General features: G+C 42.0%; 1 protein-coding gene and 1 long non-coding RNA gene across 3 annotated transcripts in view; both read right to left on the bottom strand.

Annotated features, from left to right (window-relative positions):
• Nucleotides 1–13,858, bottom strand: part of CAMK4 (calcium/calmodulin dependent protein kinase IV) — a 301,585-nt gene that overhangs the window by 27,026 nt on the left and 260,701 nt on the right. For both annotated transcript variants that reach the window (XM_048849796.2, XM_075128605.1), the window contains exon 8: nt 11,161–11,236. In XM_048849796.2, the coding sequence (XP_048705753.2) occupies nt 11,161–11,236 (76 nt within the window). The remainder of the gene's footprint in view (nt 1–11,160; nt 11,237–13,858) is intronic.
• LOC142072154 (uncharacterized) lies at nt 188–11,145 on the bottom strand. Its single transcript, XR_012668489.1, has 2 exons — nt 5,021–11,145; nt 188–4,334 (listed from the first exon to the last, which is right to left on the bottom strand). It is a non-coding gene; the product is annotated as an uncharacterized LOC142072154 (long non-coding RNA).

Here is a 13,858-nt window from a genome sequence, read left to right as displayed (position 1 = left end):
CCTTGACACTCAGATGCCCAACTTCCAATGGGGTCCAAACCCTAAATGAATCAGTTTTACCCCGTATAAAGCTTATACAAGGTAAATTCATAAATTGTACGCCCTCCATAACACTGACAGAGAGATATCCACAGCTGTTCCTCCTCCCCATCCCCCCCGGCAGGTATTAATACATACTCTGGGTTAATTAATAAGTAAAAAGTGATTTTATTAAATACAGAAAGTAGGATTTAAGTGGTTCCAAGTAGTAACAGACAGAACAAAGTGAATTACCAAGCAAAATAAAATAGAACATGCAAGTCTTTGTCTAATCAAACTGAATAAAGATAAAACCTCACCAGTTCCAGTAAGCTTTCTTTTACAGACTAGTCTCCTTCTAGTCGGGGTCCAGCAATCACTCACACCCACTGTAGTTACTGTCCTTTGTTCCAGTTTCTTTCAGGTATCCTTGGGGGTGGAGAGGCTCCCTCTTTAGCCATCTGAAGACAAAATGGAGGGGTCTCCCATGGGCTTAAATAGACTTTCTCTTGTGGGTGGAGACCCCCTCCTCTCTCCTATGCAAAGTTCAGCTCCAAGATGGAGTTTTGGAGTCACATGGGCAAGTCACATGTCCATGCATGACTCAGAACTACAGGTAGCAGCCATGGTTCACATGCTACCTTGAACGTCCTCAAGTAGACTTCTTATATGGATTGAAGCATTCGAAGATCCATTGTTCCTGAAGCAGCTTCTTGATTGGACACTTAACTTAGCAAATTTCTTTCTAAAGAAGCTGACCAAATGCCTTACAAAGCTTACTTAGAAATCAAGCAAGTATACAGCCAATATTCATAACTTCAAGTACAAAAATGATACATACATATAAATAGGAGGGATGTATTCAGTAGATCACCACCTTTACAGAGATATGTTACATGGCATATGTTGCATAAAACATATTCCAGTTATGTCATATATACATTCATAAGCATATTTCCATAAAGACTTATGGGAGCACCGTCACACCCTCCTCCTGAACTTACTGCCAGAGACTTGGACACTGTCCGTGACAGAGGCAGTACATGTAGAATCTCCATTTGTCTTTGATCACACTCCTTTTCAGTACCTTTAGACCATATGATGTCATTCATAAGTGTTCTAGCCAGTTTTGGGGTTCCTGGAGCCCAGATGCCTGAACACAAGTTGGGGAGTGGTATTGCTAACAGTATGCAGACAGCAATATCTGTTAAAGTGTAGGTGTCTTGGCATTTAGCCACCAATGCCATGAGGCAGTGTGCCTCAGTTTCCCTCTCTACACAGCAGCAAGGGCATGTTATGCTTTTGCTGCTGTGCCAAGCTTCCATTCTGTTTACAGGTATAGGCTGAAAAGGAACATGCTTGTGGAGCTGTCTTGTCACCATCCCTAGCATGTACAACAATTTCTTCCACAAATCAGGTATGTCCCACATCTTTAAAGGGTTAAACACTAGTATTAACTTCTTTTTGTCTTGACCCATAGATGAAATAGTAAAAGACACAAGATTAACAGCAAATCTACGGTGGACAGGCTTTGTTCACACAATTTAGCTTGTTTAGTGTCTACTGTATTTTCCAGTTCTTTGTGCCCCCTGGTAGGCACTCTGATGCAGACTCTTCTGCCTCTTTGAAGAAGGCTTTCAATTCAGGCAGGTGTTTGGGGCTTTGGCAAGGAAAGGGTGTGCTGCAACCATGCCTGCCCTCGGCCCCTCCCTCTGGAATTTCTCTGGGCTGCACTCCACTCCCTTGCGAAGTTTCACCCATGCAGAGATTTTCCCCCTCCTGTCTTGGAGAGACAGTTTTATCTCTTACAAGTGTAGCAAGAACAACATCTTTCAATGGAGTGCCTTGGATTGGTAAAACCCCTTTGGACACCCCACTTTCTGTTCTCAAAAGGTCATCTGGATGGACACCCCCCTTCCAGGAGATCTGACCCTCAGTTTTCCCTTAAAACCTGATCCACAGTAGAGGGGTCTGGCTTTTAAATGCAGACTTTTCACCCTCCTCCTGGAAAAGATCCTCCCTACAAAAGGTGGGCGGACTCTCCAGCCCCCCTCACCTTCCATCTGGGCTTCCCTCTCTGGGCTCCCCTCTGGGTCAGACACTCCTGTGTCCCCAAAAAGGGAAGGTGACCCTGGTCCAGCTGTGGGCTCACAGCTACCAGCTATGACAGACCCTTCACTGGCCAGCAAAATTCTCCCCTTTTCACTCAGGTTGGGCTTGCTTCCTGCTACAGAGTCCTTGGGGTCTGTTCCCACCACAGCAGTTACCAGGACCCCAAATTCCACCTTTGGGACACATGTCTCTGTGCACCCTAGGGCAGGCCTGGCTGCTGGGGTGGCCCCCCTGTTACAAGGTGGTACATTCCCCTTCCCTGGGGAGATGATCACGGGACAGGAGCTGGCTTCATCCAGCCCCTCCCTCTGGAACTTGCCTTGAACCCTGGGGCTACAGGAACTGGCTACAACCATCCCTGCCTCCAAAGCTGCAGTCTTTACCGCTACATAGGAATCTAAGAGACACTCTGCTATTCCCCCAGCAGTCCATGTGACTTTACTGCCCTGCCTCATCCTCCCTCCCACCAGGGCTTTTAGCACAAGAGTCCTTCTCACTGCTAACCAACCCTGGGACAGATTCTGCCACATTAAAGAAATCATTCCCCAGTAGAAACGGTGCAAAATTGTATGCCACCGTTGCAACAGTCAGTTCAGCCTGCAAATCCTCAGTTTGCATGTGTACTTTAGCTAAAGGTGCAAGGACTTTGTTACCTCCCACCAGTTCTAATTCTGCCATTTTACCTGGCAACAAATCCTCCTCCTGGATCAGGTCCCTCCTGACCACAGAAATCTCAGCACTTGTGTCCCTTAATCCAAGAAGCACTTCACCATTGATTTTAACAGCATCCATATGCTCACTGATTGGTTGTGTGAAAGCAAGTTTTACAAATCCTGTGTAGAAAGAGGCCTCAGTCTGGCTCTGAGAAGTAGCAGCTTCATGTGTTACTTGCTGCCAGTTCCCACTCAGCAAGGGACACTTATTCCTCAGGTGCTCAGTGGACTTACAATGGTAGCACCTCTTGGGCTCCTCTGCATATACAGGAGACTTGGGATGAGTAACAGGGAAATGGGAAGGTGAACGCCCAGCCTCCTTTTTCCCAGGGGTAAAATGGTGGTTCTGCTTTCCCCCAATCCTGTCCCCCTTGGCCAGTGGTTTGTGTTTAATGGCAGCTTGCGCTTGCTCATAGGAGTCTGCAAACCCAGCTAATTCACCCACTGCATCCGCCTTTTTGTCCCACAAATACTGTTTTACATCATCACTGCACATATTTAGGAACTGTTCCTGAGTAACCAAATCACACATTCCTTCAAAGCTTGTAACACCTTTCCCCCTCACCAACTTATCTATCATATTTCTCATTTCATTTACATTAGCCACATTACTCATTCCAGATCCCCTCTTAAGACTCCTGAATTTAACCCTGTAGGTTTCAGAACCAGTTCCTTAAATTTACCATAGTTTGAAGCATCATCAATAGGCATCTTATAGAATATGTCCAGAGCTCTGCCAGTCAATTTTGCTATCAATGTGGTCATCTTTTGGTCTTCAGGGATTGCACAGAGGGTGCACAGTCTCTCAAAGGTGATGAAATATTCAGCAGTATTGCTGGATTCATCATACTGGGGACATAGTCGCTCCCATTTGTGGATTTTTCAGGACATGGAGCCAGCAGCTGAAGGGTTTTGTCTCTTCAACTCCATAACAGCCAGTTCATGCTTCTGGGCCTCCCTAGCTCTTTTGTGGGCAGCCTCCTCCCTGGCTGTTTCTGCCTCCATAGCTCTCTTGTGGGCAGCCTCTTCTGCCTCCACAGCTCTCTTGTGGGCAGCCTCTTCTGCCTCCGTAGCTCTCTTGTGGGCAGCCTCTTCTGCCTCCGTAGCTCTCTTGTGGGCAGCTTCCTCCCTGGCTGTTTCTGCCTCCACAGCTCTCTTGTGGGCAGTCTCCTCTGCATTAATTTCTAATTGTCTTAATTCCATCCATCTCTTGTGTTCATTTTCTTTCTCTTTTGCTTCCAGTCGAGCCAGCTCTAGTTTATGAGCTGCTTTACTGATAGTCATTTTCCTGCGTTCTTGTGCTGGGCCACGCCCCCTCTGCAGTTTACTGAAACTGGGATGCACTCATCTCAGGGGCTTCTTAGTTAACAGAGACTTTCCCAGCGCCCAGTGTTCAGACTTTCTGGGTAATTTGCAACCTGTTCAGTTCTAGCTTCCTCTGATCTTCACTCTTACTTATTTTGCTTCCTTTTCTGTCCTTATTTCCCTTACCTGAAATAAGCAAACAGAAAATAACAAACCAGTAACCACTTTGTCTGTTCTCCAGCCACCACACTTAAAACTCACTTAAAATCACTACCAGTATCTCAAAGCAATCAGCTGTGCACAGACCCTCCTCGACTATGCCACTGTGATGGGTTGGATCACAGAAACCCCCTGGGGGTTGTCAACTGAAGTGCAAAGACTACTTCTGCTCCTGCTTTCCTGCCCTGTCAGCTTAGGACTTCAGTGCCCTGCCTGGTTTGAGCAGACCCGTTAGCCTGCTGCAAACCCAGACTTAGGTCTGAACCATGTCCCCTAACAGCTGTCTGCTTAACGCAAAGCAACTTAAGGAAGTGTTCCTATCCTTGACACTCAGATGCCCAACTCCCAATGGGGTCCAAACCCTAAATAAATCAGTTTTACCCTGTATAAAGCTTATACAAGGTAAACTCATAAATTGTACACCCTCTATAACACTGACAGAGAGATATCCACAGCTGTTCTCCCCCTCCCCCGGCAGGTATTAATACATACTCTGGGTTAATTAATAAGTAAAAAGTGATTTTATTAAATACAGAAAGTAGGATTTAAGTGGTTCCAAGTAGTAACAGACAGAACAAAGTGAATTACCAAGCAAAATAAAATAGAACACGCAAGTCTATGTCTAATCAAACTGAATAAAGATAAAACCTCACCAGTTCCAGTAAGCTTTCTTTTACAGACTAGTCTCCTTCTAGTCGGGGTCCAGCAATCACTCACACCCACTGTAGTTACTGTCCTTTGTTCCAGTTTCTTTCAGGTATCCTTGGGGGTGGAGAGGCTCTCTCTTTAGCCATCTGAAGACAAAATGGAGGGGTCTCCCATGGGCTTAAATAGACTTTCTCTTGTGGGTGGAGACCCCCTCCTCTCTCCTATGCAAAGTTCAGCTCCAAGATGGAGTTTTGGAGTCACATGGGCAAGTCACATGTCTATGCATGACTCAGAACTACAGATAACAGCCATGGTTCACATGCTACCTTGAACGTCCTCAAGTAGACTTCTTATATGGATTGAAGCATTCGAAGATCCATTGTTCCTGAAGCAGCTTCTTGATTGGACACTTAACTTAGCAAATTTCTTTCTAAAGAAGCTGACCGAATGCCTTACAAAGCTTACTTAGAAATCAAGCAAGTATACAGCCAATATTCTTAACTTCAAGTACAAAAATGATACATGCAGACAAATACGAGAAATGTATTCAGTAGATCATAACCTTTACAGAGATATGTTACATGACATATGTAGCATAAAAAAACATATTCCAGTTATGTCATATATGCATTCATAAGCATATTTCCATAAAGCCTTATGGGGGGACACAGTCACAATATTTATTTCATTCCCTTCTAAACCAGGTTTGTTGGTTGCTTTTTTAACCATTATAGGCTTCTTTCACAATTGTGGCACTCTGGGCTTCGAATAGAATGTTCTTAAACAGTTACACATTATCATTCTCACTTTTCTTTTAAAATTCTTTCTCCCAGTTGACTTGGCTCATATTTGTTCTCAGCTTTGTGAAATTGGCCCTTTTAAAGCACAAAGTGTATATATTACTGGTTTGTGCTTTATTCTGTTTGAACATAAATGTGTTCAAGCCATTATCATCTGTACATAAGCTACCACTAATTTTTAGTTCTGTGGTTTCTTTATCTGTTAAGAGGAAGTCAAATACAGGAGAATTCCATGTTGGATGCCACACTTTTTGAGTTCATAGAATCATAGACTATCAGGGTTGGAAGGGACCTCAGGAGGTCATCTAGTCCAACCCCCTGCTCAAAGCAGGACCAATCCCCCCAGTTTTTGCCCCAGATCCCTAAATGGCCCCCTCAAGAATTGAACTCACAACCCTGGGTTTAGCAGGCCAATGCTCAAATCACTGAGCTATCCCTCCCCCCCTAAGTTAATAAACTGCCATCTATAATATTCAGAAATTCCAAGGACATTTTAATACTAGCAGCATGAGATCTGCAGCACGTCACTTGGATTGAAGTCCCACAGCTCTTTTTCCTATACATGATAGATGAATACTTAAGGAGCAGGTCACCCTGTTCTCTGGGGTGATTTGGTGTTCTGTACCAGACACCAGCAGGTGCCTCATTTTGTGCTGTATCTATTAGGACACTGACCATAAGCATTCAAGATCATTTTCCTCTGAGTTGTCAGTGACTTGGAAACAGATAATGTTGTTTTTGACAGAGTGTCACTCCTCCTCTCCTTTTACCCGTTGATGTTTCCCATATAGGTTATAACCAGTGATTTTAACATTCCAATCATGGAAATCTGCCCACGAGGTTTCAGTAATACCAACGAGGTCAAAATCCAATTCCTGTTGATATGGTGGCTCATCACTGTTCTGCCACCTTCTCTGTCTTTTTCTTATTTTCTGCCCTGGTGCTTCTCCCTCGTCTAAACTTACTGGAACACTTATAGTAAATCATTAGTAATGTTAACTGGAATTGAAATACTAAGGCATAAAATTGGTCCATTTTACTATCATCTGAGAGGGCCCAACCCTGCAAGGTGCAGAACAACCTCGATCCTCACTGACTTCAGAGGGAGGTTGCACACTCAGAACCTTTCAGAATCTGGCCTCTAAGAGCACTCTTATTTTCTCCTTTCCCCCATTACCAATGCTTTGAACACAATTCAGGAAACAATCCCTGACAGGTTTCAGAGTAACAGCCATGTTAGTCTGTATTCGCAAAAAGAAAAGGAGTACTTGTGGCACCTTAGAGACTAACCAATTTTTATTTGAGCATAAGCTTTCGTGAGCTACAGCTCACTTCAATCCCTGACAGTGATCCAGCAGGAAGCACCAGCTCAGTTTACATCGGCTCAGCAGTGTAAAACCACCTCAGCTTCTCATCTTCAGGTTCTTTCCTGCCCTTGCACAAAATGCACCAAGTAGTAACATTTTGTAGTTTCCTATTTGTTAGAGATCTGACATGTTGCTGCTTATAACTGTGGACACAATGATTAAATAGTGGATGAAAATGACCCTTAATTGCTATAGTGTAGTTGCATGTGACAGCTAGTTTACTGAGCCTCCATATGAGCTAAGTCATGCATAATGCAGGAGAATACTTCCTTTTCTGAATATCAAATGAAATCTCAAATGTAAACAGTGGGGGGAAAATCCTGTAGTTCTCAGGGGGCTAAGGACTTCATTTCAGCAAGACCAGTTGAAGCTCTTGTAACCAGCATAATTAAAGAGGAAATATGCTAATAGCATCCAATATGACAAGAAAAACAAGGTTTCTTCAAATCAAAGCTAAATCCTTTTAAAATTTAACTCCATCTAGAATTGTGCAGAGTTAATGCATTAGGAATGACACAGCTATAAACGGGTGTCACTGCATCAAGGGTTAGATTTTGCAATAAAGTAGAATACAGTTGTCCTAGAGATAATCTGGAAAAAACATAATTGCACATTGACTACTAAATGTAACAATGCCTCACCAATTGCAACATTTCAATGCTATCCGGCTTTGTTGTGGGTGCTTATATATGGTTCTTGCACTTATTCTGTCTGCTCCAGTTGCAGGCTCTGGTAAACTATTCTCTATCTACTGCTACAAATATTGTCACAGTGACTCATTAACACCGTATGTTTGTAATGCTTATCATGTGAACTGAAAGAGAATTTCATAGAATAGGTGACTCTCCTACACATTATTACTACTGCTCATGTCTATGCTTCTACTCCAAATAGTTAAGTGTTCCACCTATGCCCATGGTCTTCTGTTCTATATTCAAAGTTAGACCAGTTTAAATAAAGCTGTAATTTGAAAATGATTTCAATAAACTGGTGCAAAACATAGTGTGGACACTCGACTTAAACCAGATTTATATTGATTTACCTTAAATCGATTCCTTACCAAATTAAGATAAAGCAATATAAACCAGGTCTAAATTGGATTAAGAATATCCACATTGTGTTTTGTACCAAGTAAATTAAGTGGGTAAAAAAAAAAATCACAATTTTCATTAAACCAGTGCAACACTGACTATAGACAAGGGGCCTCATATTTGTTAATTACTATGTGCCTCTCTAATGTGGGATGGGATTTCTGGATACGTCTTTATAAAAGAATACAAGGCAGATCTTCTGCTGGTGTAAATTGTCCATTAACTTTCATGGAACAATGATAATAATTTACAATAGCTAAGGATCTGCCCCGATATAACTTGCATTAGAGGGGAAGGGGTAAAGCTGGATATAAGAGACAAGGTCTGAAGTGTACTCCAGGGCAGATTTGTGGCAGGTCTTGAGACGGGGAAACAAATTTTGTTATAAGAGAATAACGGACAACAAAATGATCATAGGAATCCAGAAAAGTAGGTTCCAAAATGCAAAACTGCCTGTGTTCCTCTTCAATACACAAACCACAGATCTGAGGTTTACACTAATAACTTGTGACCTGCATGTAGCAAATCTCCTTTAAGAATCTTTTATTCTTTCCTATCAATCATACTCTAATTTCTTATATTAAGGAGATAGTGTAACTTATTATTTTACAGGAAAATGAAAGAAGATCGCTGATCTTATTTATGCTTTATATAAAAAAACTGCATTTCCCAAGATTTTGTATTAAAACAATTTGTCAGCTATATTTTATATATATATTTTGTGTGTGTGTGAGAGAGAGAAAATGTACACACACACACACACACACACATATATATAAAAATAAAAAAACCCTGTTTTCTTCCCCCTTCCCAGAATGTATTGACTGAAATCATGCCACAAACATGCTGCACAAAAGAAAACACATCAGCCTAGCATCAATATTGCCACAGGACTAACGGAAGTCGCTCATTCTCCCATAAGGAGAAGGGTCAGAACAACAGATGTACAGCATGTACAATGCACAATGACCTTCAACTGTCAAAAACCTTCTTCAGAAGCATTTCATTTATGCAAAATAAAATAACTGCAATACTCACCACTGAAAAACAGGTCATTCTTATTTAGATACCAAACTACAGAGTTAGTTGCCTAACTTTAGACTTCCCTGTTTGAATATTTGGGCCTAAACTGGCAAAGACAGTTGTGTAAACAGTGCACAACACTGTAGAAAACTTGTTTGCCTAAAAAAGTTTGGGACACTTTGGATCTTACAATCCTTTGTCAGTTATATCTCTGGCTACAGAACAGTATTGAGTTTAAACTGTAAAGTGAAACATCGAATATTTTTATGATTATGGATCATTTCAATCCAGAAATAGATCAAACAAACTTCTTTTTCTTTTGGGTGGGCAGGCCATGCCTCTCCCCACTCTCTGTGCCCAACAGCTCACCGTTTCTTTTCTGCTTAACTGCATGGCAGACTTCCAGATGAGAAGCTGGATGTGAATCAGCAGCAATGGCATTTGGAATCATGGCACCAAAAATGTTGGAGGCTGAAGTTCCCAGAAACCCTGGTGCAGCTGTGCTCCTTGCTATTACAAGGCAGCTCAATTGCAGTCATGTGCTTTGATTTCTTTTTGGCCTACTGTGTCCGCTCTTTTGAAAAGATAATTGCTTCTATTCTCAACTTGCATCAGAGCACAATTCTATTTTATTCTTTTCTGTCCAGGTTTTTGTGGCACACTCCTCACTGTATAATATCTAAGCACACTAGTAATTTTATTTACAATATAGTTTAGTAAGTGCTCTGTTCCCTAAAAGGAAATACAAACAGTGTGCCAGATCCTCTGCTGCATCTGAGGAGTTCTCAGCTTTGTGCTTCCTTATTCCTGTGTGCTCTGAGCCAGGTTGGTTCCCTGGGATGTGCTAAGTTACACCAGTTGCCAAGACATTATGGCAACGGGCACTTGCCAGGGCATAAGGACAATTCCTGCAAGCCAGCTAAACCAGCTTTAGGGCAGTTATTCAGCAGCCGAGTGGGGCAAAGCTCCCCTAATGCAGCCCAAGAACGTACAAAGTTCATAACAACTAACTTTATATCCAAAATCTTTGTGGGATGATTGTATATCCTTAAGTATTTATTAGTGGCAAATACAATGTGGCATTGCCTATGATATTTGCGATGTAGATCTTTTCTACAGCTCGTAAGTGCTTTACTGTTATTTATTTAGACATGAAGAACACTATTTTACATGGTCTCTGTCCTTAGGCACTTATAATCTAAAGAGGCAAAACACATATGAAAGACAAGGAAAAGCTTTATTTACAGTATTTAATCAAGATTTAAAAAGAATCACCCATTATTCAGTGTGTCCAGATATCATTTGGAGTAATATGTTTATCCTGTATAAAGTATCTTAAAAGGGATAGTTAAGCAGTCTAAGTACAAAGTTAAGTTTTTATTGGGGGGGGGGGATATCAATAATGAATCTAGTTATTAAAACACTGAAACATGGAAATGGAAACATTGCCCTTGAGCTTTTTCAACCCAAACACAACACTGTGCTAAAAATATGACACATAAATGATTATAAATAAGCCCATCTAGTTTCATTGTCCATGCTGAGTGAAATGCAAAAAATAAACATAATAAATGGCAAAAATAAATGATTTTTATAATTCTTTCATTTTTAATGAGTGTTTGCAGTAATTTAGATAAGCGATATTATGCTATATATGCAAATGTATTACTTGAATCTTATCAGTGCTCCTTCAACCTTCAAATCATTTAAATACCATTAAAAATATAACTCACATAAAGCAAATTAAGAATTTTTTCACTTTCTGTTAGCACAGTTCAGAATGTCAGAAAAATCTGTGGCCTAGAAAATGAAACATCAAAACACCATATTTTATATTTCACTGAGTATTACTGTCTAAACTTACAGGATGTAGGTGATTATTCCCAAAGACCACATGTCCACCTCTGGGCCATAGGCACATCCGCGTAGAATCTCTGGAGCTGCAGATGATAAAAACATTGTCACTAAAACAAAAGTTTAATGCAGAAATAAATACTACTAATAAAGGTCAGGAATTTCATACACGTCTGACTTCTTAACTCAGAATGTAATTGCAATGTGTCCTCTTCAAGTACTGTAGAACAAATAGGGCCTCACTCTGAAAGTCTTTACTTAGGTAAAACTCCCAGGAGCTTGAGTTTTACTGACTACATGACATTTGTATTTTTTTAATAGTTCCAGTAATTCTGAAGTCAAGTTGTCGCTAAAATTAAGGCTATAATTGAAGGCTATAATGTCGCTATAATTGAAACCCACTCTCCATTACAAGTCCTTTTTCTGACCCCATCTATGTCTCTCCCTGCCCAAATCTATTTGTTTTAGATTTTCTCATGTTCAGCCTCTCATGGGAGGAATAGGGTGCTGTTCGCTAAAGACTGACACTCTTGGGCATGGAAAGCTGCAAGAAGGATCACTCCAGAGTCAAGAACTTGAAAAAGCCCTATCCTATTGCCCAACTCAAGGAGTTCAACCCTGGGAACAGACAGCAAGAGCATTCCAGTCAATTGCAATTGCCACAGTAGGGCACAAGGGAGAGGCAGTACCTGAGGAGACTCACAATTCTGAAATGGCAAAGAGGAGCCATTATTCACCAGAGGAGCTCAACCCATGGATGATGCTGAAGAACAGCCAAGAGTATGATGTGTGCTTCATGTAAGATATGCACTTGCTGCCTATGCTTGATATGAGATACATACTCCTGCTGTTATGCACACACCTGCATGCACACTATATACGCCATGACGTGCCTCCTTGAAAATACCCCTCTGTTCCCCACAACTTTCAAAGGTTTTGTATTTTCCCCACTCCCTGACAAGTTTCTGACCAGCCCTGTCAGCTGTTGTACTCCCCTGAACACCATTATCAGAAGCCTCTGACTCTGCCAGCTGCCAACCAGCCATATCTTCCTGAGGCAAAGTAGCCTAATATCAGCAGGGGGAGCCAAATAAAACAAATAAAAGGAAGAAGTTCTTCTTCACTCAGTGCACAGTCAACCTGTGAAACTCCTTGCCTGAGGAGGTTGTGAAGGCTAGGACTATAACAGGGTTTAAAAGAGAACTGGATAAATTCATGGAGGTTAAGTCCATTAATGGCTATTAGCCAGGATGGGTGAGGAATGGTGTCCCTAGCCTCTCTTTGTCAGAGGATGGAGATGGATGACAGGAGAGAGATCACTTGATCGTTACCTGTTAGGTTCACTCCCTCTGGGGCACCCGGCATTGGCCACTGTCGGTAGACAGGATACTGGGCTGGATGGACCTTTGGTCTGACCCACTATGGCCATTCTTATGTTATTCTTACATTTTAATTGATATCGTTTTGCAAATATGGAGGCTGAATCACTGAGACATCCTGAATAGCAAAACGCTCATGGCACTTACTTTGGGCTAAGAGAGGAGGAGGAAGAGAAGAACAAACATACAAACACATATCTTATATAACTTATATCAGAACCAAATGCCAGATCCACACTAAGCCCATCTCTATGTGGGATTACTTAGGAAAGTAAAGGAGAGTCAGCTAAAGGTATGAGGTCAACACACAAATTAAAGCATGTTAAACCCCTGTGTGGCTGCTCTTATTCAGGAATAATGTGGCTTTGGTTCTCTGTAATTAATCCTTCTCTGAATCCTCCAAAAACTGTACTTTTGCCAGGGTAATTTGTTTTGTTTTGTTTGGTGGGGCTGGAATCAGGTATAATGGCAAAAGCCTAGTTTTGCTGGTATTAGCTGCATCACAAGGAATGCTTTGCTGTTTCCGTATACCACTTTCGCATTAGCACTTTAGCACCCTGGTGCAGACCTGACCTAACTTGTCTTGTCCCAGCCCCAGAAAGATGCACTATTTTTCCTCCTCTCTCTTGGGCTCTATGGAACTTCAGGAAATTCAGTACTAGGAGTTTCAATAACATTTACCCAACTCTTCTAACTTCATTGTGACTATCACGGATTATTCTTACTTTCTCTCCAAAAAGCTATTATGGCTGGGGTGGGGTTGGGATGAGCTCCCAACACCTATAAAATGTTTACAAAAGGCCAATGTCTAGGATGGCCTCTGACAGCCAAACTCCCCATCACTTGTCTTCATGTGGCGCAGATGTTTTCATTAAAAGTGTGGTGTATGAAAGTCAGGCACCTGGTGTCTTTAAAATAACCAGACAGTTCAAGACAGCCTACCTAGGAGAATGAAATCTTTGATCTCAAGCCCCCATCCATGGGTTAAATGAAGCCCAGCATTGGGCAGTGGTGACACCAGCACTGCCTGTTGACGATCCACCAGGTTTATGGCAACAAGGTGGGAAGAGAGTGGAAGCTTGTACTTAGTCTAATTAGGGAAAGTTCTTCTCACTGTGGTGTGTGTCAAGGATGGCAACTGATACACTAGAGGCTGGTTATAAGGAAGAGTGAGGCTGGCCTGTTTGCCTCCTGCCAGGGACTACTGCTACTGATCTTTCTGCCCTCTGCCAAAGGTTCACCCACTTCAAGCCTGGCAGCCCTGGGCCAGTAGGATTTCTGGCAGCCAGTGTCTGAACTGCCCTCTAGAGGGTCAGAGGATCAGAGGTC

This window comes from Caretta caretta, chromosome 5 (genome assembly GCF_965140235.1).
Source record: "Caretta caretta isolate rCarCar2 chromosome 5, rCarCar1.hap1, whole genome shotgun sequence".
Taxonomy (NCBI): Eukaryota; Metazoa; Chordata; order Testudines; family Cheloniidae; genus Caretta; species Caretta caretta.
This window is presented reverse-complemented; position numbering and strand designations above follow the sequence as displayed.